Source organism: Petaurus breviceps, unplaced genomic scaffold (assembly GCF_028583685.1).
Source record: "Petaurus breviceps papuanus isolate PSGF00001 unplaced genomic scaffold, PetGlider_PUasm1.0 90865, whole genome shotgun sequence".
In the NCBI taxonomy this organism is placed as follows: domain Eukaryota; kingdom Metazoa; phylum Chordata; class Mammalia; order Diprotodontia; family Petauridae; genus Petaurus; species Petaurus breviceps.
This window is the reverse complement of record NW_027187367.1, coordinates 7056877-7079543: the sequence shown is the minus strand read 5'-3', so window position 1 is coordinate 7079543 and position 22667 is coordinate 7056877. Positions and strand designations below refer to the sequence as shown.

Here is a 22667-nt window from a genome sequence, read left to right as displayed (position 1 = left end):
CACATTTTCTTATTCTTCAGAGATTATGGTGTTCCATAGTTTATGACTTATGTAGCCGCACCAAGAGAATATCAGTGTTATAAATAAAGGGTTGTTTTGTCAAGGAGCAACTTAGTTTAATTTAAAGAGTGCTGTACTTGGAATCAGAAAGGCCTGGGTTCAAATTCTTGTTTTAATACTTTTTGGTTCTATCATTTTAGGTAAGTAATTTGACTTCCCACAGCTTGAGTTTTCTCATATGTAAAATGAAGATAATATTTTTATTACGTACTTCACAGAGTTAATGGAAAATGCTTTGTAAACCTTCAAGTCAGTATATAAATGAGTTGTTATTATTTGAATGGTTGAAACAACTGCACAGTTTCTCAAATTCGGTACAGCCCACTGTCTTCCTTATTTAGTTCTGGATCTAACTCACTTGTCTATCTGCAGTGTCTGGTCAAGATATATGTACTAAGTAACTAACTCAAGGGACTGCCTGGTCAGCTGGATGTCATAGTTTTAGCAATGGGCATGCTTCATCTATTTAACTTTTTCTCTATAGATTGTTAGCTTAGAGTGTTTTAAAGGGTCATGGTTTTGATTAAGGAGATCCAGTAGTTTTGGATACAACTAGCATATTGTCATCTACAGGAGCATCTGGATGATCTGACCATATATATAAGGAATCCCTCTTCTATATGAACTGTGCTTAGGACACATACTCTTATAGTAATGGCAAGGACTTTTGGTGAGCATGTGTACATCTCCTTGTTTTTTAACTTACTTGCTATTTTTAATCAAATAAATGCTATCTCTGGGAGTAGTATCTTTCATTTTTATATGATTTTAACATGTACATGGATGAAATCTTATTAGAAGATAATTTTTAAGTCAGTTTTGCTTTACCAAATCAATTTTTTGTTGTTAAGAAACAATATAGAGGGATTCATGTAATAACTTTCCATGTATGACTTTGAAGATGTTATATTGCCTTTGAAAACCTACATGCTCCATTCTCATTTCATCATTGATATTTCTATATTTTTGTTTGTGATTCTCATAAATATTCTATAGAGATGAAAGTAGGAATATGAATCAGTAGTTTGAAATTTCCTTGGTTGCCTTTTTTTGGTAACAATTTACTCCCCCCCCTCCCCCCAATAATATGGCATCTTTCCTTTGAGATATCTTGAAAATTGCTTCTTAGCTGTTTTCAAAATTAAATTCTCCCAGAATGGCTTTCTTTTGAATGTACTTGGGACCACATGCTTCCTGACTTCGTTTTCTTAAGTGTCACTTCTACCTGTTCACACAGTATATCAAGTACTGAGGTGTTAAGTCCAAACAATGGTGGCTTTCCTATCATTAATTATATAGAGAATCTTGGATTTATTTGACCAGAAAAAATCAATTATATGGTGGTAAACCTTCTAATGGTGAGTCTCTTGAAGCCTTTCCAGCTTAGGTTTCCTAGAACTTGTTTCCAACTGGCATAGCCTTTAAAAATCCAAAGTCACTTCCATGCCATGATGAGGCATTGGAGTAGAATTTTTTATTGTTTCATTGTTATTGTTGTTTTTAAACAGTACTATCATTTCCCAATACAATGTTCCCCCTTGTCTGCCAGAGCCTTCTCTGGTAATACAGGATAAGCAAAACAGACACATTGATCACCTCTAGAGAATGTGCTTGTAATTCTGTACTTGTAATGTACCTCTCTACCAAGGGGAGGGAAGTATGCCTCATTTTCAGTCCTTGGGAGTCAAGATTGATCACTGCATTGATATGGATTCTGATGTCTTTTATTCTTGCTTTCCTTTGCATTGTTGTGGTAATTGTGTATAATTATGTATATTATCTTGGTTTTGCTTACTTTGGTCTATACTAGTTAATAGAAGCCCACTACCCTGGAAGGACTAGATTTGGAATCCCAAGATCTAGATTCATGTGTTAGATTTGGGCAAGTCATAGGTCTCAGAGCCCATTGCCTGCAAATTGAAGGGATTGCATTAAGCAACCTATGAGGTGCCTTCCAGTCTTAGGTTTGTTTGTATGACCATCCCAGGCCACTATGGTCCTTTCCTCCTCTGAGCTCCTCTAATACTTATTATCCATGCTAATCAATGGACTCTTTCCTCATATGCTCTTTTCTTTATCAGCATGTTTTTTTTAATTTGTTTTTGCTTTTTGGAGGGTGGAGGGCAGGGCAATTGGGGTTAAATGACTTGCCCAAGGTCACACGGCTAGTTGTGTTAAATGTCTGAGGTCGGATTTGAACTCAGGTCCTCCCAACTCCAGTACCAGTGCTATATTCACTGTGCCATCTAGCCTCCCCATCAGCATATTTAGTAAGGTATTAAAATCACATCTTATATTTATTTAAATTTCCCTACAGCATCTAGATTTTCAATAAATATTTGTTATTTGGTTACTTGATTGAATTTTGAAATAAGATACGGAAGTAGGGGTGAAGAAGTGAAAACATCCCTGAAGAGATTATCCCTAACAAGGACCTACAGGCCAAAATATGTGCTCTTCCTGTTTGTTTTCTGGCTGTGAGCTTGTCTATTGATAAGCATCTTCTTTACCTTATACAGGTTGTCCTCCTGCTTCATTTTCTGAAATATAGGATGGCACATGGAGCTCGTGTGCTCATCTCCTTGAATATTTTATTTTTCAGATTGCTGAGCCTGAGACCTGTGACCAGATGTACGAGAGCTTAGCACGACTTCACTCAAACTATTACAAACACAAAGTGAGTAGGCCATGGGTTAGCAGTTGAATTTCATTTTGTGGTGGGGAGGGGGAATCTATGAAGTGGAAACTAGTAGTAATTATGGAAGATTTTTAGAGATAAATCAGTTTTGTTGAAACTAAATGCATTCATTAATTCAAATGAAGCTAATAGTGTTGTCTAATATACCTTTGAAAGAATGATTTGTAATTATTTCTAAAAATCAGTTATTTGTATGCTAATGTATTTTTGAAGCTTGAGGGTACTTGAAAAAAGATACTTAACTCTTAATTATTTGCCCTTTAGTATTATGGGAACTTTTTTTTATTATGTAGGAAAAAAGAAGTTTGCTAAGCTGAACTTCCCCATCTAAGATCATTGGCAATTTCTGAAATAGTGAGAAAATTGTGGAATTTAATTCCAAATTGATACTTGCATATAATTTGCTTATTTCACTCCATTCTTATTTTATTCCATTGGAATCAAAATTCCAGTGGTGTGAGAAAAGGCTCCCCTTTCTAAATCAAGTAGGGCCAATCAATGTGGGCATTTTATTGAAGGAGTCTTTTGACCTTAAAGTGTCACTCTTCTTCCAGGGGTGAATATTACCTGAGCTTCTCAGCAGCTATAGTAGAATATGGTTAAATGGGCAAAACCTCCCAGGGGGTTGATAAAGTGCAACAATATTGGTTAACTCTTCTTTCAATTTTTGGGGGGAAGTATCCACGCCCAAGAGACACCGGCTTCAGTGGACTGACAGTGGAAGAATGCAGGGTTGTACTAGCTACAGGTAATGAAATAAAAAATGCCATTTCTTATCAGTTTGGAAATAATTCTGATTGAGTGGGGGTGGAGGGGAGGCGAGGGGGCACTTGCCTAATGAAACAGCTTCACTTTGATGTAAAGTCCTGTGGCATGGCCCAGAGGAAATTTCTGATGCTAAGGAGTTCCCAGGATAACACTTTTTGACTCTAGAGTATAGATAAAGGTCAAAGATGTTATTTTTTAAAAGAAAGTTCATCTTTAGTCCCATTAAATTAGAAACCTGACAGCAGGGGACAGGGCAATATATTTTGCCACATGGAAGTAGTTGAAATTGGGGTAAAAAGAAAATAATTTTATTTTTGTGGTCCTAAGGGGGTTTTATAAACAGTGAGGGTTAAAGGGAAAAAAGAATCTAAAGCCATTAAAGAAAAGTAGCTGTGGCTATCCTCCTAAAGTTATCTAACCCAAGGGACACTCGCTGTGGGATAGAGGTTTGACTAGGTGTGTTTTAGAGACATTTAGAAGATATTTCCAGTGAACAAACCCCTACTCTCATTGCTTCCTTCTTTCATTTGTCTACAGGTCCTAAGGGACGAGGTAAAGAGATTCTGGAAAATTATTGTTTTTATTGCTAGAGACATTGTATACAAAAATAAGCTAACCTTTTCTGGAAATCAGGGCCTCGAAGTTACCTTCATTTCCTCACAGGTACCAGATAGTGCATTGGAGACAATATGTTTCTTTTGCACTGTTAGCCTCCAGCCTTTGGAGGATGAGGAATTGGGGTTCCAGAAGCATTTTATCCTCTACCAAGTAAATGATAACTCACTTCATGGGTTTGCCCTGACTTGGAAGCGTACAGTGCCAAAGTTTGTTGGTTCTTATGTTCACTGTGTTTTACTCATCACCTATTCTGTTGATAACAATTCTCTGACTGCTCTCTCAATAACAATGCTCTGGCTACTCTATTGATAACAATACTCTGGATCCTGAGTATTGGGATCTTTTAGCCAGCTGGTACTACTTTATTAGAAATATCTTTTTTTGGAGTCTGTAAGTTTATTCAAATACCACAGGGCACAGTTGGTTACCAGCATTATTACATGGGTGTCACTGTGTAGACCCTGGAGAGTTTGAGCCAAGTTTGAACTTAAAATTAGAAAGGAAATGAGCTCTAAAGGCTCACGCTTGCTGCCTACTCTTTATTAACACACTTGACAGTTAATACAAGTGATGGGAAAGCAGGACAAGAATGAAGGGTAAGACCATGTGGGAGAAGATTACCTACCATCTGCCTACACTGCCTCTAGCTCTCACTAGGATTTTAAGGTTTAGAAAAATTTTCTGAAAAGTTATGGTCACACCAAACTTGACATTGTGGCCATTTTGTGGATGAAGCTTGCTGAATGCCCCCCCCCCCACACACACACACACTGGAAGTCTGTTCAGAATGAAAAGAAGTCTTAACAGTCCATCTAGTGGACAGATAAGACACCTTTCTTAAGTGTAGCTATGGCCTATTAGTAAACCTCTTTCAGTATGTATTTGTACCTCTTTTTGAACAAACCTAAGAGATGAAAATCAGAATGTACAAAACATGTTATAATCATAGTATTTTAAAGCTGGAAGGAACCTTTTTCACATTGATTTCAATCATCTATCATTTCATTTTAAATTTAACTTTTCAGGAACACATTTCTGGCATAATAAATAAGTTGAGGCTTATTCTGCAAAGGCCTGCAAGTAAATTCTTAGTGATAGCTTATTTAATGAATTTCTCCTTCTAGGATCTTTTCTACCTTTCTTTTTTTCCCTTTTGTAGATACCTTGGAAGAATTTAAGGAACTGAATAAAGGCTTATGGAAAAAACTTCAGGATAAGTTCTCCACCAAGAGTCCAGATGAGAAGACTAAGGAATAGCCTGTGTCTTTGTCCTCCCCATGTACATAAGTGTGAAGCCTTGTATATTGCCAAGAATAAAACTGTCCCTCCCTCCAGCTAAATGTGGGTTTGTATCCTCTTTGTGGACTGACACCTCTAAAGGGAGCCTAGTGCTCCTGGCTGAAACAGTCTTAATCTGAAAGGGGAATGGAGAGGCTGTATTTAAATGTTGTCAGGGTCTACTCTATATCAGAGAAAAATCTCAGGAGGAAACCCCAGTCTTAAGTAAGTGGATCTTTTTCTGGGCATGTTGGTGAGGATAAGGGAGACTTGGAAAAGAGTGCTTCCTGTACTGCCCTGGGAGTCCCCACCTCATAAATATTTGGTTTTTTGTCCCCTGGCAAGACTTCCACACTTGTTTCGTTGTGGCAGCTAAAGTGAAGAAGCAGAGAATAGGCTGATAATGGAAGAGGCAACAACAGCCCATCCAGGGGACGGCAACATATGATGTGATGAAGCTCAGCACTTTGGGAGAATGCTTTAGTTCAAGTAAAGACCAAAGGTTCATTCCTTAGCAAAACCAATTTGACATCAGTTGAAAAAGTAAAACTTTACTGTTGCTTTAGTCAGACCAGTGACTCCAATTGCTATGAATTTCATAATTATATGTGGGAGACCAAATAAAGCAGAGTGGGAGGTGACATATATAAAGACCCCTTATTGTCCTGTGCAGCTTAGCCATTGATAATACACAGAATTGACTAATATTGTTTTTATATAGTTTACATATATACATATATATGCATGCATGTTTGTGTGTGTGTGTGTATTTTCCCAGAGTTCTCTACTTTTGCCTTCTGTCAAGAACAGAGTGAGGTCAGGAAGCACATAGCATAGCTTTATATAGGCAGGAATGTAGTATGAGGAAAAAGAAATCAACTTAGGAGCCAGGAACTGGATTTGAATACCAGCTTTGCTATTTATTACTAGTGTTACTTAAGGTAGTTGTAACCTCTCTGGGCTTAATTTCTTCTCTATAAAAATTATTTGTGGGGGCAGCTAGGTGGTGCAGTGAATGGACTCCTCCCGGAGTCAGGAGTACTTGAGTTCAAATCCAGCCTCAGCCACTTAACACTAGCTGTGTGACCTTGGGCAAGTCACAACCCCCCCCCCAAATATTATTTGTGTAAGTTAGTAAGTGTAAGATGTGTACAGTTAAATAAGTTATCTAAAATCCCTTCTCATTCTAAATCCGAATAGAAACTGGAAATGACCAAATCTTTGTCAAAGATGCTGCGTTGGTTTTAAGGGGACCTCTTTAACAGTCCCTTAATCACAAGTGTTGAACCAGTTAGAAAAATGTTTGAACTTGCCTTTCCCTCTTTCTAAGGACCCATTTTAATCCAACTAACCTTTGACAAGTATAAGAAGCCTAATTTTAAAACCAAGATTTGATTTCTGTTAATTTATTTAAGGCAATTAACAAATTAATTCTCAAGAATTCTGTAAAACATCACACCAGGAGGGTGGGGGGGGGAGGGGGAAGCCACTCAGTACAAACCAGCCCTTCCCAGAAAACCTCAGAGATCTGCCATTTCTACTGTAGACCAGGAGAAAATCTCTTCCAAAGGAATCAAGGAGAACTAGATAAGAGCAATAATTTGTCATCTCTAGGTCACCCACCCACATTGTGAATATTTGATGGGGGGTGTGGCAGGGAGAAACTGCCCGCCTGTGACTGCCCCAGGATTTGAAGGCAGCATCCTGGAGAAAAATGAGATCTACAGTAGATGTGAGGCATGGTGGGTGAGACAACCGTGTGGGCAGGTCTGAGTCAGAATGGCGCACTTGGAATAAGTTAAATAATGAAGCCCTAAAATTACTAGTAACAGTATTCATGCTACCTCCCCCTGAGGCATGTAGCTACCAAAATGTAGTGCCTGGAGATAAAGAGAATGACCCACTCCTAATCACCCACGTAGAGGAATAAAAATGAATTTTAAAGTTATTGTATTAAGGGATAAAGCTCCCAAGTGCTTTATCTTCCTCTAAGGCAGTTAAGGTAAACTGACTCCTGGTGGATTTCCACAGCTTCACTTCCAGAACTGTTCACTGGACTGTCAGCTAGGAGTCTCCCTCCCCCTGTTGCTGGTCAAAGCTTCTGCCATCCGGGATCCCTGACAGTGAGGGAGCCACTGCTGAGTCTGAATCCTGGCCTAAGCGGTTGACCATCCCACCAATAGGAAGCAGGAGAGAGCCAGGGCATTTCTTTGCAGTAAGGATCCTCTCCGAACAAACACTCCCCCTTCTTCAGTCCTTCTTCTGGAGAAGGGCAGTCTCAGCGACTCATGCAGTTCTGGACGTCCACAAAGCCCATACGCTGTCTGCGCTTCCTTTGCTCTGTCATCTGGAATTAGATAAGACAGTTTCCATCAGGATGCTGCCCTGTGCCCTTTGTGCTCTGTGAGCCTCTGCTAAAAGAACTAGCTCTTTGATGTCTGTTTCTTTGTTACTGCTGAACAAGTGATGCCTCCTGCCCCTCCCCCTTGGACTTTCAGAAAGGTTCGGAGGTGACTAAACCCCACCTACCCCAGGGAGCTTTGCTCTCTTTCCTTCAAGTCAGCTGGTCACAAACCACAACTTTTATGCAGCTAGGTACACCAGCTTGTGCCCAGTACCTAAAGGCACCCAGGCATATGAAAAGATGCTCTCAGCTAAGTGCCCCTGCTCCAGATAAGGCAGCCTTTGAGGTCTTTGATTTATATCCTCCCAGACAGAGGGACAGAGTGGCCCTAGTTTGCAAAGAGCAGCTCTCTCTTTTTAGAATCCTTTTTTAAAATGCAAATAACCCTTACCAGGTTAATCCCTACCTGCCAAACCAACCTTACATACACATCCACAACACACCACCAAGGTATCACATGGACTACAGGATAGACATTTAACAGGAAGAAGGCCTAGATCACAACATTGTCCCTGACTGACTTACAGTTTTGCCAGAGACCAGACCTGGCCAAATAAATAACTATGAACCTTTAAAGTAAGGTTATATGGTGAAGGCAAGTCTATGTTTACCATATCGGTCAGCCAATAAACATTAACAATAAATATAAATGCCTGTTAAATGTTAAGCACTGCATTAAGAACTAGGGCTACAAAGGCAGAAGATTATAATCCCTACTCTCAAGAATCTCGGTCTAATGGAGGAGACAGCATGTAAACTATTTATAAACAAGCTCTCTATACTGGATAATTTGAAAATAATCCACAGAGGGAAGGCTCTAGAATTAAGGGGGATCAGTTCAGTGTATAGGAAGGTGGACAAGGAGTGTTAACATGAATGGATTGGGACTGAGGCAGCATAGAATTGTGCACTGGTGAAATTACCTATGGCCTAGAGACGACTCTGTGAGACTGGCTCAGTCTTCAGAGCTCTGGTCTAAGGCTTCCCAATGGTCAGAGAGGGTGAAAAGGGGAGATAGGGACAAGGGAAATTTCTTACCTGCTCCTTGAGCTCATTGAGCTGTGAGGTGAGATGAGACACCAGTTTCATGGTGGAGTTGAGTTTGTCCTGAAGGCTCCGTATCTCGTTCTGTTCTCCTTCACCTTCATTGCTGACCAGTGACATGGCTCTCATTCGAGGGAACCAGTCCAGATTCTTGTTCTGAAATAAAGAACAAGCAATATAAGGTCAATAAGATTGGGGAAGGGGGAAACTAAGTTGGAAGGGATGCTAAAAAAAGAAACTTTACTCTAGCCCTGCAAAGTCACTGGCCAGGGTGAATAGACCAATTAATTGTTGCTATCAACCCAGAACTTTCCTGGCATGGCTGGTTTTGTCATTAAGGGCCAAAGCACTGTGTCTATGGCAAAGCTTATTTTTAAACTGATTTCTGAAGACCTTTGTTGACAGCACTGCTTCTACCCTCACACATATTATGTAGCCCAAAGCCCAGCAAAAGCTGGAAGGAAAGGCTTCTTCAACAAAAAATACTAGATGTCTTTCCTCCAGGAAAATCATGGCTCAGAAAATTGCCATCTTTAGAGAAAGAGAGGGTAGGTAGGGGGAATATCACCTTTCAGACAAACATACAATTTCAGCCTGTGTAGAACCACCCTTTTTCTAACCTTGCCAACTGCCTGTTTGACACTTTTCTGAGAATTAAAAATTCAACATTCTGGTTCTCTTGTCCACTTACAGGCTCAGGGACCACCTGGGTTATCAGAGGAAACTGTCCTTCCCCCAAGTTTCAGATCCCCCTCCCTCAACATAAAATCTCTTTTGGGAGACAGACATACACACAGCCCCTGCACAAGCCTTGGCCTTTACCGAATAATTTTAGGGAGGGAAACCAATCAGACTTAATAGGATCTGAAATCCACCAGGCCAGCTCAGTCCCAGGGTCAGTATGTTCCCTCTCCAGTTGGAGAGTTTAACTTAGGATAATTTTCAAAACCTTATTCCAGAGTCCAAGACCAGCTCCAGCAGCAGGAGCAAGGACTCAACAGTTGGTAGCATTTTCATCCATGAGAAGGATTTCTCCAGACACCAGTTCAGCTCCCCTGCTAGCCCTTTATACAATATCCGCAGATGTCGACCATAACCCATCCCTCATCCCCCTTCACTAACATTCTGCAAGGGGATTGGGGGAAGGGAGGTGACTTCCTTTCCAACCCACCAGTTCAGACAGATGTGAAATTTCCCTCTAGTAAATGAATGAAGCCAGACCTCCAGACCAACCAGGGACCCTGTAGCAAAAAACACCTGGGATTCCAAAGACATCTGAATGGGCTGCGGCCCTCCTTGTTCTGGCCCAGAAATAGAAACAAGGCTCAGAAACAGATGTACACACAGCAGAAAGGACCGGGCAAATGGACTGTACCAGCCACTGATGCCCTCACTTCCAGCCAACTCCTCACCCCCCCACCCCACCCGTGCCCTCCTCCACACCTTAATCATCTGAGCTACGTAGCTCTCTGGTCCAGTATAGTCTGTTTTGTTCTTCACTCGCACCAGCACAATGAAATATAAGTAATTCCACATGTTGTGTTCATACTTGATATGTTCTTCAAAGGACACAGTCTTGTTGTCAAACTTGTCCCTTTCCAGACCTGAGAGTGGAAAGGGGTGAGAGAAGGGAGGAAGGAAGGAAAAAGGATACCATCACCCCCATTACTCTCCCTCCATACACATACATACATACATACACATAAGCACACACACATAGGTTGCCATGGGACACTTCTGAAAAGTGCATGTGGGGAAGAGGGGAAATTCCTTGTACTTTGATGAGGTTGCTGGTGATCATTCTGCAGCCATCTGAATGGTCTAAGGCTTTAATAAAATATATATCCGATAGGCTTCCATGAGATACTCAGGTCATGTCTATTGAAGGCCGGAACTATTTTGCTCGAAACTAAAGCAGTGTAGCCCCGCCATAGGGTGCAGCCCTCCTCCTGAAATAAAAAGATCTAAGGACCTGGATAGTGAACCCTATTAGTAGAATCTAAAAGGTGCACAAGACAGTTGTGAAACCAGTCTTAGTAACCAGAAGAGGGTCACATAGGAAAGAACACTAACTTTGGGATGAGAGGACCTGAGTTCAAATCCAGAACTACCTGTGTGACCTTGGGCAAGTCACTTGACTTTTCTAGTCCTCAGTTTCTTCATGTGTAAAATGAGAAATTTGAACTAGATGGCCTCTAAGGTCATTCCTAGCTTGAAATCTCTGTTTCTGGGATACTTGGGCTTTTGCATGTTCACACTGCCCATCCCCCCACCCCCCTCAAAGCAACTGTTAAGTGTATTCCCTTAATTCATAGATGAGCAAGCCAAAACACCAAGACACGGACAGGATTCCTAGCCCACCCTTCCCCCAAGAACTAGGAAAAGAACTAGTTAATATTCTAAGCAGAATGATATGGTTCCTTCCATTCCAGCTGGCCTAGAGACACTCCAGAAGAGAAAACACCTTCTTACCACAGATGAAGCACGTGGTCTTAAGGATTTCCTCCTTCTTCTGCTTCTCACTCCTCAGGTCAGCAAAGGTATCGATGATCACCCCAAAGATGAGGTTCAGCACAATGATGATGACAATGAAAAAGAACAAGAGGTCATAGACCACTCGTGCAGGAAACAGGGACTCCTGTTGGCAGGAAGACGATAGTGGGATGGGAGAAGAGGACAAAGGCCAGAAGCCCCCCCTCCCGCCCCCCAGGACCCCCAAACACCAGAACTAAGTTAGGTTCTAAACTGATGCAATGGGACTGAATACCCAGAGAGCTCTGAATTCAAAATGGCGGCAAACATCCAGAGGACATAAGATTTGGGGGATTTGAAGATGGGGGAGGGTAAATTCCTGGGCAGCAAAAGAATGTTGCAACAATTCAAGACAAGTTGCTGGGACTTCTAGTCCTGGCTAGCCTCTAACTTTCACTACTACCCCAGGTAGGTGGCTGTCCCTCAGTTTCTTCCTCATTTCTAAAAGGTCCAGAATCACTCCCACCCAAGCAGTTTTTCAGTCCATCAGTGGACATGCATTTATTATGCTCTTACTATATATACTAAGGGCTAGGGATACACAGAAAGGTAAAAATCATCCCCTGCCCTCAAGGGGCTAACATTCCAGGAGGGAAGACAGTGTACACACAGCCGCGTACACACAAGATAAACGGTATGTGCGCGGCAAAGGGAAGTGACCTCAGCGAGAAGGCGCTAGCAGCGGAAGAAAAGGACTCCTGCAGGAGGCAGGGAGTGAAGGCGAGGAGGGAGAGCATTTCAGGCATGGGAAATAGCCAATGAGGGGACTGTGGGAAGAGGGGGATTGGCAACAGCTCACATGTATATAGCACTTACAATTTACAAAGTGCTTTACATACATCATCTCTTTGGATCCTTACCAAAAAAAATCCCTATGAATTATGATTTATCCCCATTTTACCGATGAGGAAACTGGGGCCCAGAAAGGTGAAGTGATTTGCCCAGGATCACATAGTTAGTGGTTGTATGAGGCCGGATTCAAATTCAATTTTGCTCCACAGAGTTATGGGCCTGGAATCAGGAGATGGGAGTGTCTAGTTCGAGGAACAGCATGGACAGTGTTGATGCAACATATGTGGAAAGAAGTAGAGATTAAGAAGCCTGGAAAGGTAAGATGGGGTCAGGTTGCACAGGGCCTTAAAAACCAAACAGAATTTTGTATTTGATCTTGGAAGTAATAGGGAACCACTGAAACGTATTGAAGAGACATGGGGGTGGAGCGGTAACATAGTCAGACCAACACTTTAGGAAGATCTCTCTGGCAGCTGAGTGGAGGATGGGTTGGGAGAAACCTGAAGGTAGGAAGACCAGTCAGAAGGTTATTGCAATAGTCTAGGCAAGAGGCAATAAGGGCTTGCACCGGGGTGCCAGCTAGCAGAATGACAGCCCACTAGGCCCTAGAGTCCAAAAGCAATTAGAATTCAGGCTTGGTGGCCTAAGGCCTGCTGTTCTAGCTATCAAAAGCCAGCAATCCACATTGCTGGGACTCCAAGGACTGATAAATGCGGAGGGACACATCCCAGGGGTGGCAATGGCCGACCAACTCTTAATTTCTCTTCATTAATAGAAGAGAATAGGTTTTGGGTAATTTAAAACAGCAGGTTATCCAAAAAATCATTCCCATTTTGGTTTGGGGTGGTTTTTCCACTTACACATAAAGTTGGTTATTTCTAATATTCTTGGAATTCACTATCTGTCAGATTACAGAATGAATATTTGACTCAACTTTCCTATCCTACCTTTCCTGTTCCAATGCTCTGTGTCTGATAGGGACAGTTTTGCTTCTCAGTCAAATCTGCCTAAGCAAAGTTATCTGTCCTCCTTCTGCAGAAAAGATCCCTCTTTTACACCCTTCCCACAAGTGTTATTAAGTTTCGGCTTATTAAAAGCCTTCCCTTTCAGCCCTTGCGTGACAAAGGTTGTAATGATGTCAATGGGTCCTTCCCTGGTGATATTAGATGAATCCACCCAGGAAGTCAATGACAAAAAAAGAAAGAAAGAAAGAAAAAAGGCCCCATAAGTATCAAAATATTCATTGTAGCCCTTTGTGTGGTAGCAAAGAAGTGGAAACAAAGTAGATACCCAGAGTCTGAGGAATGGCTAAACAAACTGTGGTCCATGAAAGGAATAGAGTTATTTACTGGGCTGGAAGAATAAATATGATGAATACAGAGGAGCAAGGAAAGGCTTATATGAACTGATGCAAACAGAGGCAGGAAAACATACACACAAAGACCACACCAACATAGACAGAAAGAACAGCAACAAAACAAATGAAACTGAATGCTGTCAAATTACAATGACCCAGCTTGGTCCCAAAGCAGAGACGCGAGAAAGCAACTGCTCCTGGATCTCTGCAGAAATGGGTGACCATGGGTGTGGAATAATGACAGGACCTCAGGATTTTTTTACGTTGGTTAGTTTTGTGGAAATGTTTTCTTTCTCTCTTTCTTCCCTTCTTTCTATATTTCTTTTTCTGTTTGATCCTTCTTTTCTTTCTTCCTTCCCTTCTTTTTAAAAATTCTCATTATAAGGGATTGCTCTCTGGAACCGAGGAGAAGAATACACTGGGAAATGTAAGGTGATGTAACAACAAAAGGCACTGATAAAAAAAATTTTTTAAAAGAATCAGAGGGGCAGTTAGGTGGTATCGTGAATACCACACTCTGGAGTCAGGAGGACCTGAGTTCAAATCCGGCCTCAGATACTTAACACTTACTAGCTGTGGGACCTTGGGCAAGTCACTTAACCCCAATTGCCCTGCCTTCCCTCCTCCAAAAATGCAGGAAAAAAATAATCAGAAAGCAAGATTGACCCCATTAGAAGTAAGGTTGTGGAGCCCATGTGGATATAGCATCCTCTTTCTAGGGATGGGAATCTGGAGACGGATTAGGCCAGAAGACAGTGGGAATACCCTGTTGGAGGCTGGAGGTGAGGGGAAGAAGGAAAATGGCTCACATCTTTGGATGGCTTTCGCAGAATGTCACCCACGCCCCCGCCATTTCGAAGTCCGTGATTCATGACGGTAACTATGCACATCAGCAAGGTGTCGCAGGCTCGCTCTGTGCTGTCTTCATCATCATCCTCTGTAATCACAGTTAAATTGTATGCCCACAGCCCATCAGCCCATAAAAGGAAGTGGGGGACTCAATGACCCCTCAGGTGAGGATTCCAATATTCTATGGTTCTTAGTCTACTGGGGGGTGGAGGTGGAAGTGGTAATAGCTCATGTGTACATAAACTTATGGTTTACAAAATGCTTTATATATATATACACGCATATATATTATCTCTTTGGAGTCTCACAAAAACCCTATGAATTATGATTATCCCATTTTACAGATGAGGAAACTGGGACTCAGACAGGTTAAGTGATTTGCCCAGGGTCACACAGCTAGTAGGTATCTAAAGCCAAATTCTAACTCAGTTTAGCTCCACCAAGTGCTGAACCTGGAGTCAGAAAGACTTGAGTTCAAATCCAGATTCAGATACTTGCCTAGTTATGTGGCCCTGGGCTTAACTTAAGGTCTGCCTTATTTCTTCATCTATAAAATGAAAATAATAATAGCACCTATTTGCTATAGCACCACTATCCCAGGGTGATTGTGAGAATTAAATGAGATAATATTTGTAAAGCACTCAGCACACAGTGCATGGTATACTGCAGGTGCTTAATAAATGCTTGTTCCCTTTCCTTCCCCCCCACCCATCACCCCAGTGTTCCCAAGCACCAACCCCCAACCCCAACCCACCCCCAAACTCCATACCACTCTGTCCCAAATACATTTGGTTTCCCTTATAGTCACACTTCCTTTACCTTCCTGAATTTCGGGCACCGTAATGTCAGAGGAACAGCCAATCTTGTCTCCACTGCAAGTGTCCATGAATGCTGCAGCGCTGTGGGGCATTCCTAGGGTGCTGGCTGGAGAAGAAAGAGAAAGTCATGGCTCATGCATGCAGCACCACCTGAATGTGCTGATCCTGGAGACATTCTGAAAGTCACTCTATGGCCCTGCTGCTAGGAAGAACTCCCTGCTGTGAATGGGACTTCTGAGACCTTGACGGAAAGCGGGAGTTGGGGGGTTGGAAAAACTTCACAAGGGCAGACTATGAAGATTCTATCTGCTGGTCCATGATAGGTATTAATCAGCAGGGACAGGGTACTTCTGGCCTCCTCCTATCCTGTCCCACACTGAAGGAGGACTGGCCCAAGGGCTGGAGACCTCAGATAGCCTTTCAGACTTCAGAGAACCAAGCACCAAATGAAAGTTAATGCTATTTAAGGATCATGGAGATCTGAGAACTCCCATCCCATTCCAGTCTTCAAGGGTTGCCTGGGGGCAATGATAGCATCTTTTCCATGGGACAGACAGGTGGAGAAATAAACCCAGAGAGCTTCAGTGATCTGACCAAGATTAGATAGTGAGGAGAGGACAGAACCAGAAGCATCATTCTAAAGCAGGGACCCTTAGCATTTTTTCTGTCATGGACCTCTTTGGCATTCTGGTGTAACCTATGGACCCCTTCGCAGAATAATGCTCATAAAAAAAAACATAAGATTGTAAAAGAAACCAATTATATTGAAATATGTTTTTCAAAATATTCTTTGAAAAAGACCCCAGGTCAAGAACCCTTGCTCTAGTCCTGTGCTCTTTCCTACATGTGGATGTGTAACCATGAGCACTACAGCTAGGGTGGAATGACTGGGGCTTTGCCCCAAGTCAAGGAATTTAGAGGGTACTGACAACACAGTCCCAAAGGATCTTCCCCCCACACACACTTTCCCAGCCCCTGTGGTAGCAAAAGCATGTCTTCATCAAACCAGGAGTATCCTTCAGCAACATGGAAGGCGAGCTTACACCGCCCACCCCACCCACTGGGCAGAAATTGTAAGTTCTAACTCTGGTGGCCACCAAGTAACTTGCTCCATGGCCATTCTTTGCAAACTTAAAAGTATTATGTAAATGTTAGCTATCAGCAGTCATTATTCCACTAAGGATGGAGTGTCCTATGAGGAAGAGAGGGGACAGCTGGGGACAGCACAGCTGAAGTCAAGGGGATGGGAACAGGAAGAGACCTTTGGACTTGTTATCAGGCAGCCGATCCACCTCGAGGATGAAATCATCCTTGAGGAAGAGGAAGCCAACAATGGAGAAGAGGTAGACAAGGATGAGGGCTAGCAGGGCAGTGAGCAAGATGGAGCGCCCGTTTCGGGTCACACTCTTGATCACGTTGAACAAGGTCTCCTCACGATAGATCAGGTCAAAGAGCTGTAAGAGGCAGAAGCATCAGACGGGGAGGTCTTTCTCAACCTGACAAAACACACTCTCCCCACCTAGGACTAACCCTCTGGAATAAGTCTAGAGTCACTTTAATAAGACAGTCCATTTTACTAAAGCAGCACCTAATGGGCAGCAAAGCCTGGACTAGAACCAGCGTCCTGGCCCTAGTCCAAGGGCTCTTTTTTCTATGTTGTTCCTTTTTCAAGAACACTGGGACAGCAGAAATAGATGGTCAGCTATGCTGTGCCTTGTTAATTGTGACCCTGAGAAATTCCCAAGTCCTGGGGATCCCCAGCATAGAAAACTGGTGGCTATACAATGGGACCCCTAGGGACTTCTTGATTCACAACTCAGCCCTTTCTCAAAACTCCCTCCCCAGAACCCCTCTTTGCACTATCCCCTTCTCCCCCCGTTGGCCCATCTAGCATCACCCCAGAAGTCATACCAGGATGCTGTAGAAGAGCTCATGGGCAAAGATGCCAAGCACACTGGTGAGGATGTAGCCTACATGATAAAGGAACTCCATGTCCATGACCATGGCTTTGTAGCCTCTGATGAAGGTACCTCGGTTGCCCACAAAGCTCACTACAAACACAATCTTGTTGGTTAGCTGGGAAAAAAGCAAAAGAGAGAAGAAAAAGAAAGATGAGAGTGATGGACAAGGCACCAGGAACAGCATAGCAAGAGTAGGGAAGGGACAGGAAAGGATAGTGGGTGCTGGGAATATAACCCCAAAGAGGTCAAAGATAGAAAGGCCCCGTACGCAGCAAAATATTTATAGCAGTACTTTTTGTGGTAGGAAAAAAATGGAAAACAAAGGAGAAACCCAACAACTAAGGAAATGATAACAAGTTTTGGTTCATTAATATTCCTGTGCCATAAGAAATGATGGATAGGAGGAATACAGAGAAACATGGGAAGATTTATATGAACTGATGTATAGTTCAAGTAAACAGAACCAGGAAAACAGTACTCACAATGACTACAATAATATAAACAAAAAGAACAATCATTTTAAAAACTGAACATTGTGTAATTATAATGGCCAAGCTTGGCCCCAAATAAAAGATGAGGAAATGTATCTTTCAGCCCCTTCTGCAGACTATGGGTACAAAACATTACATATAAGTCAGATTCTGTTACTGTATTAGCTAATGAACTGCTTTCTCTTTTATTCTATTCTATTATTTTATACAGAGGGACTGATCTTTGAGTAGATGAGGGATATATTTGGAAATGAAGATAATACCATAAAACAAAGTTATCAATATTTTCAAAAAGAGGGCAGTGGGATGGGTGAAAGAACTACTTCCTATGTAATCCATTCCTGAGATCTTTTTTTCATAAAAGCAGAGTTTTCTCTCCCTCAGTACCCCATTTCCCTGTCTAGGTTAGCAGGTTGGGCCTAAATGACCCAGTATGGGCACAGTCACAGCTCAGACATGAAGAATTTGAAGAGTCCAGGCAGGAATTTCTCTCATGAACATTCTCCAAAAAAGTTTGGTCTTGGGACTACTAAGCAGTAAGCATGGGGTGGGTAGTCAGGACAAGGAGTCATTCATTACCTATGGCCCCAAGTACTGAAGGGTGCATCCCTGGCCCCCTCATGAGTGTCAAGCCTGAAAAATCCATAGTCAACTAGTTTTGTTCTCTATAGGAATAAATCAGAATGTGGACAAGCAAGTATAGGGAAGAAAAAAAGGAGAAAGTCAACATTCCCCAAACCTGCTCCTGCCTTCTAGTTGCAGCCATAACCCCTAATCAGAAAGCTTGTAGGTGTAGACAAGGAGGGCCTCAGAGACAAGGGATGAAAACAGGCAGGAGGAACAATGTCATGGAATGTTAGGATTGACAGGAACTTCAGGGGCCATCAGGTCTTATTACATATTACAGATGAAAAAAACGAAGACTTAGGGAAAAGGAAATGACTTGTCCAAGATTATAGAATCATAGAGTAAATAAGGCAAAACCTCAACTCAATCTCAAGTCTCCTTATTCCATGTTCAATGGTTTTACCATTGGAAGCTAAGTTCTGAAGCCCTCCAGCTTTGATAAAGCAAGAGAAATGGAACAGGATCAACAGTTCTTCTCCTTGCAAGGGGATAGCAATGGTGCCCTTGTTATCATTATTAGAAAGTCAGATCAAAAGACATCAATAAAAATCTTCAAAGAAAAAAAAGGAAGTATAAACTGGCTGTTGTCAGACGGCTTTTAGAGCAAAGGAGACAGTATGTTCAGTGATAATATGGTCCCTCACCCCTACCCACCTGCTTTCCTTCTGAGTTATGACTTGGGAGGCAGCTAGGTAGCTTAATGGCTTCAGTGTTAGACTCAGAGTTGGGAACACTACTGACTGTGTGATCCTGGGCAAGGCATTTGTCTGTCGGTCAAGAAACATTTTTTTTATGTCCCTACTATGTGCCAAGCACTGTATTAAGTGCTGGGGATAAAAAGGAAAGGTAAAAGATGGCCCCTGCTCTCGAGGAGCTCACAATCTAATGGTGGGAAAAACATACCAACAACTATGTACAAACAGGACAGACACCGGATAAAGTGGACATAATCAACAAAGGGGAGTTAAGGGGAAAGGCTTCCCATAAAAGGCAGAATTGTAGCTAGGACTTGAAGGAAGCTTAACCTCACTCTGCCTCAGTTTCCTCATCAGTAAAATAGGAAAATTATAGCACCTACCTCAAAGGGTTATTTTGAGGATCCAATTAAATATGTGTGTGTGTGCATATGTGTGTATGTATAAATAATGCATATATACACAGAGATACAAACATACAAATATAAAACATGTAATTATATATAATAATATATAATATTTATATCATATATAAAATACACTCTATTCTTATATATTGTATCTTATGTTATGATAATATATTATATTATGGTCATATATCATGAATATATGTTATACAAATATAAATATATCACATATATATTCATTATTATATATTATATTACTATTATATCACTTATTTATTGTAATATATTACATATTATATATGGTGATTTGCAAAAAGACTTTACAGGATATCTTTTTTTAAGCTTTGATAGCTTGAAGAGTTTACAACTGCACTGACTTGGGGATACCCTGAATACATCTTAGCATTAATAGCACTAGCATTGCTAATATTCCGGCACCGTGCTTCCTCTCTCCTGCACCCACCCTGCTCCCCGCTGCCCCTGAGGTGGCTGGGACAGCACTGGGTACTGTTCCTGGGACTCACATTGAGAGCCCCCAAGATGTTGAGGGTAGGCCCGATGCCCAGGTAATAGATGGAGCGCAGGATGAGGGCCACAATGACGGGCCGAATGCTGTAGCGCCTGGTGAACAGAGCCACGATGGAGAAGCAGACCAGAAGCCAGAAGAGCAAGGAGATGAGTGGAGAGCCCAGCACACCTAGAGGGGGCGGGAAGGGAGAAGGTGAACAGGATCCCTCCCAAAGCTTCGCTGCCCAGCTCGGAACCTTCTAGCTCATCCTGCTTAGAGGGTCCTGAAGGCAGCAGCATCCCCTAGGGGATCTTGAACTGGACTGGGAGTGACAGAATCCCAGTCTCAGAGGTGGCAAGGACCTTGGAGGCCATGTAATCTGATCTGTACCTGAACCCAAATCCCTTGGGCAACCCCCCTGACAATGGGGCCTCTGGCCTCTGATGGCGCCCTCCCAGGAACCCCCAGTAACACACCTACCTTCTACTTCTGTCTTCCCTCTGACTTTAAACAAGTACCAGTTTACCACTTGTAAAACCAAAATAATCCCCGCCTCTCCCTTTCTCCCCATCTGTCTAGCTGTCTTCTACTTCGCTCCGTTCACACCAAGTCTCTAACGTTAATGTCCTCAATCAGAAGGGGAGCTGCCTGAGGACAGGAACCTATGTCTCCTGCTCCCTCTGTTTTAATTGTGACATAGAGTCAGGGAGGCCTGGCTTCAAAGCTACCTCAGGTACTGACAGTGTGACCCTGGGCAAGTTATTTCAACTTTCCATGCCTCCATTTCCTTATATGTAAAATGAGAGAGCTGGATTCCATGGCCTCTGAGGTGCCTTCCTGATCTAAATCTACAATCCTATGACTGCACCCCCAGGGCTCAGCAGAACTCTGCTCAAAGGGTATGCTCAGTACCAGGGATCCAAGAAATGCATTACAAGTGATGCTGTCCCCATCCCCCTCTCTGGGAGGGCAGAAGGGTAGCAATATCCTCCTCTCCCTTAAGTCCCCGTTTAGAGGCCTGAGAAGCCCCAGGCCTCCGCCTCCCTCCCAAGGCTGTCCTCACCTGTGGAGGCACCCTCCACATACGGGTAGAAGAAGGCTATAATGATGTTGATGAAGACGGCGAGGTTGAAGGATATGGTGCCCCACAGGGTCATTCGTCGAGAAAACCAGTAGATCAGAGGCATGCCTGGCAGTGATAGATAAGAGGAAAAAGGCAGCCTTGAGTATCAGGACCCGAGCCGAGAAGGAAAGCCTCTCCTGGGTCACTGTCTTGTTGGGGCAGAGGGACTCGCTTAGCTCAATGAGCCGTGCAGGGTTACCCAAGATGGGCAGGTTATTGCGGACAGTTCTGACAAAAGGTGATCCAGTAGAGAAGGGAATGGCAAACTGGAGACTCCAGTATCTTTGCCAAGAAAACCCTGTGGACAGAAGAGCCTGGCACCCTCTGGTCTAAGGGGTCAAGAAGACTCAGACATGACTGAACAACAGAGCAGGGAAGCAGAGAAGCCAGTGTGGACAAGAAAGCACCTGCTTGCCCTGACGTCTGGGGAAATAACAGCTCAGGCCCCATTAGTAGTTGAAGGGACATCAGTTTTAACCCCTTTGGAAGAAGCCACCTTGTTTCTGCACGAATAGTATGGGTTTACGCTAGGGTGGTTGTACGTGGTCAACAAAGCATAAACATTTTGTTTTCTTAAAAAACAAATGGGGGCAGCTAGGTGGATAGAGAGAGCGCTGGCCCTGGAATCGGCGGACCTGAGTTCAAATCCAGCCTCAGGCAGTAGCTATATGACCCTAGGTAAGTCACAACCCTAACTGCCTCCAAAAAAAGAGACAATTACACGCAGCCCCAGACTGTGATCTCTCATTTGATATACTCCTTCCACCCCCTGTCAGCCTCAGCATTCCCATAATTTTCTACTCCCCCTCCATAAAAGCCCCTTCCAAGCCTTCATTCACACTGTGGTGGGAAGACGATAACTCTAAGGGTGAACTTTCTTTCTTTCTTTTTTTTTAAGGTTTCAGGGCTCCATTTGGGCCCTCAGCTGCTCTAGCTGTCTCTAGGGCAAGCCCTGCCTCCGTCCCACCCATTTCCTCCCCAGCCCTCACTTCGAAGTTTCCTCTGCCACTCCATCTCGTTGTGCAAGAAGGAGGACTGGTCAAAGAAGTCGCTGACTTTGCTGCCCTGCTCATCCTGCTCCGTGGTGGTGAAGAGCCGATGCTTGGTCTCCTCGGTCAGAAATTCACAGATGCTGGGCACCGGAAACACGATCTGTTCCATGCTCCTGTCCTGTCGAACGATCTGGGCGGGAGCACGGGCCGTGTTGGAGGTGGGGATGAAGGGGAGGCACAGGAGGGGGGAGAGGGGGCAAAGGCTCCACCCCAGAGAGACACACACAGACACAAACACTGAATCACACACTAGCGTGCTCTTCGGATGCTGGAACATACACACAGGCTGAATCAGAGGGTAACACACGTGTGTAGGCATGATGAGTCACAAACCTCCCATGCACATGCAGCACACCTCACACCCTGTCACTTCCACAAGACTGCCAAGAAGCCAGGCTTGACGGGTCTGCTGCCCCACACCGATGCCACTGACCAGAGGGTGACCACTGTTGGGGAGGCAGTAAGTCCTGTCTCTGGAGTCAGGGAACCTGGCTGCCTTCAAATCCCGCCTCTGATGCTTATTACCTGCGTGACCTTGGGAAAGTCACTGAACTTCCCTGGGACCTCAGTTTCCTCATCTGTAAA

At 43.1% G+C, this 22667-nt stretch overlaps 2 protein-coding genes across 6 annotated transcripts in view; one reads left to right on the top strand and one right to left on the bottom strand.

Annotated features, from left to right (window-relative positions):
- The window catches only part of UQCC2 (ubiquinol-cytochrome c reductase complex assembly factor 2), a 38098-nt gene extending 32614 nt beyond the window's left edge, over positions 1–5484 (top strand). Inside the window, exons 2-4 of the mRNA XM_069073476.1 lie at positions 2663–2737; positions 3437–3506; positions 5304–5484. Coding sequence (XP_068929577.1) covers positions 2663–2737; positions 3437–3506; positions 5304–5401 — 243 coding nt within the window. The 3' untranslated portion in view covers positions 5402–5484. The remainder of the gene's footprint in view (positions 1–2662; positions 2738–3436; positions 3507–5303) is intronic.
- Positions 5485–5757: 273 nt separating this feature from the next.
- The window catches only part of ITPR3 (inositol 1,4,5-trisphosphate receptor type 3), a 126131-nt gene continuing 109221 nt past the window's right edge, over positions 5758–22667 (bottom strand). For 4 of the 5 annotated variants that reach the window (XM_069073470.1, XM_069073471.1, XM_069073468.1 and 1 more), the window contains 11 exons: positions 22020–22212; positions 20971–21096; positions 19924–20096; positions 17130–17294; positions 16480–16672; positions 15220–15324; positions 14361–14488; positions 11343–11508; positions 10314–10474; positions 8865–9026; positions 5758–7769 (listed from right to left, as the gene is read on the bottom strand). In XM_069073470.1, the coding sequence (XP_068929571.1) occupies positions 7701–7769; positions 8865–9026; positions 10314–10474; positions 11343–11508; positions 14361–14488; positions 15220–15324; positions 16480–16672; positions 17130–17294; positions 19924–20096; positions 20971–21096; positions 22020–22212 (1641 nt within the window). In that variant the 3' untranslated portion in view covers positions 5758–7700. Of the gene's footprint in view, positions 7770–8864; positions 9027–10313; positions 10475–11342; positions 11509–14360; positions 14489–15219; positions 15325–16479; positions 16673–17129; positions 17295–17314; positions 19065–19923; positions 20097–20970; positions 21097–22019; positions 22213–22667 lie in introns of those variants that run through there. The other variant, XM_069073472.1, reaches the window with a different exon arrangement.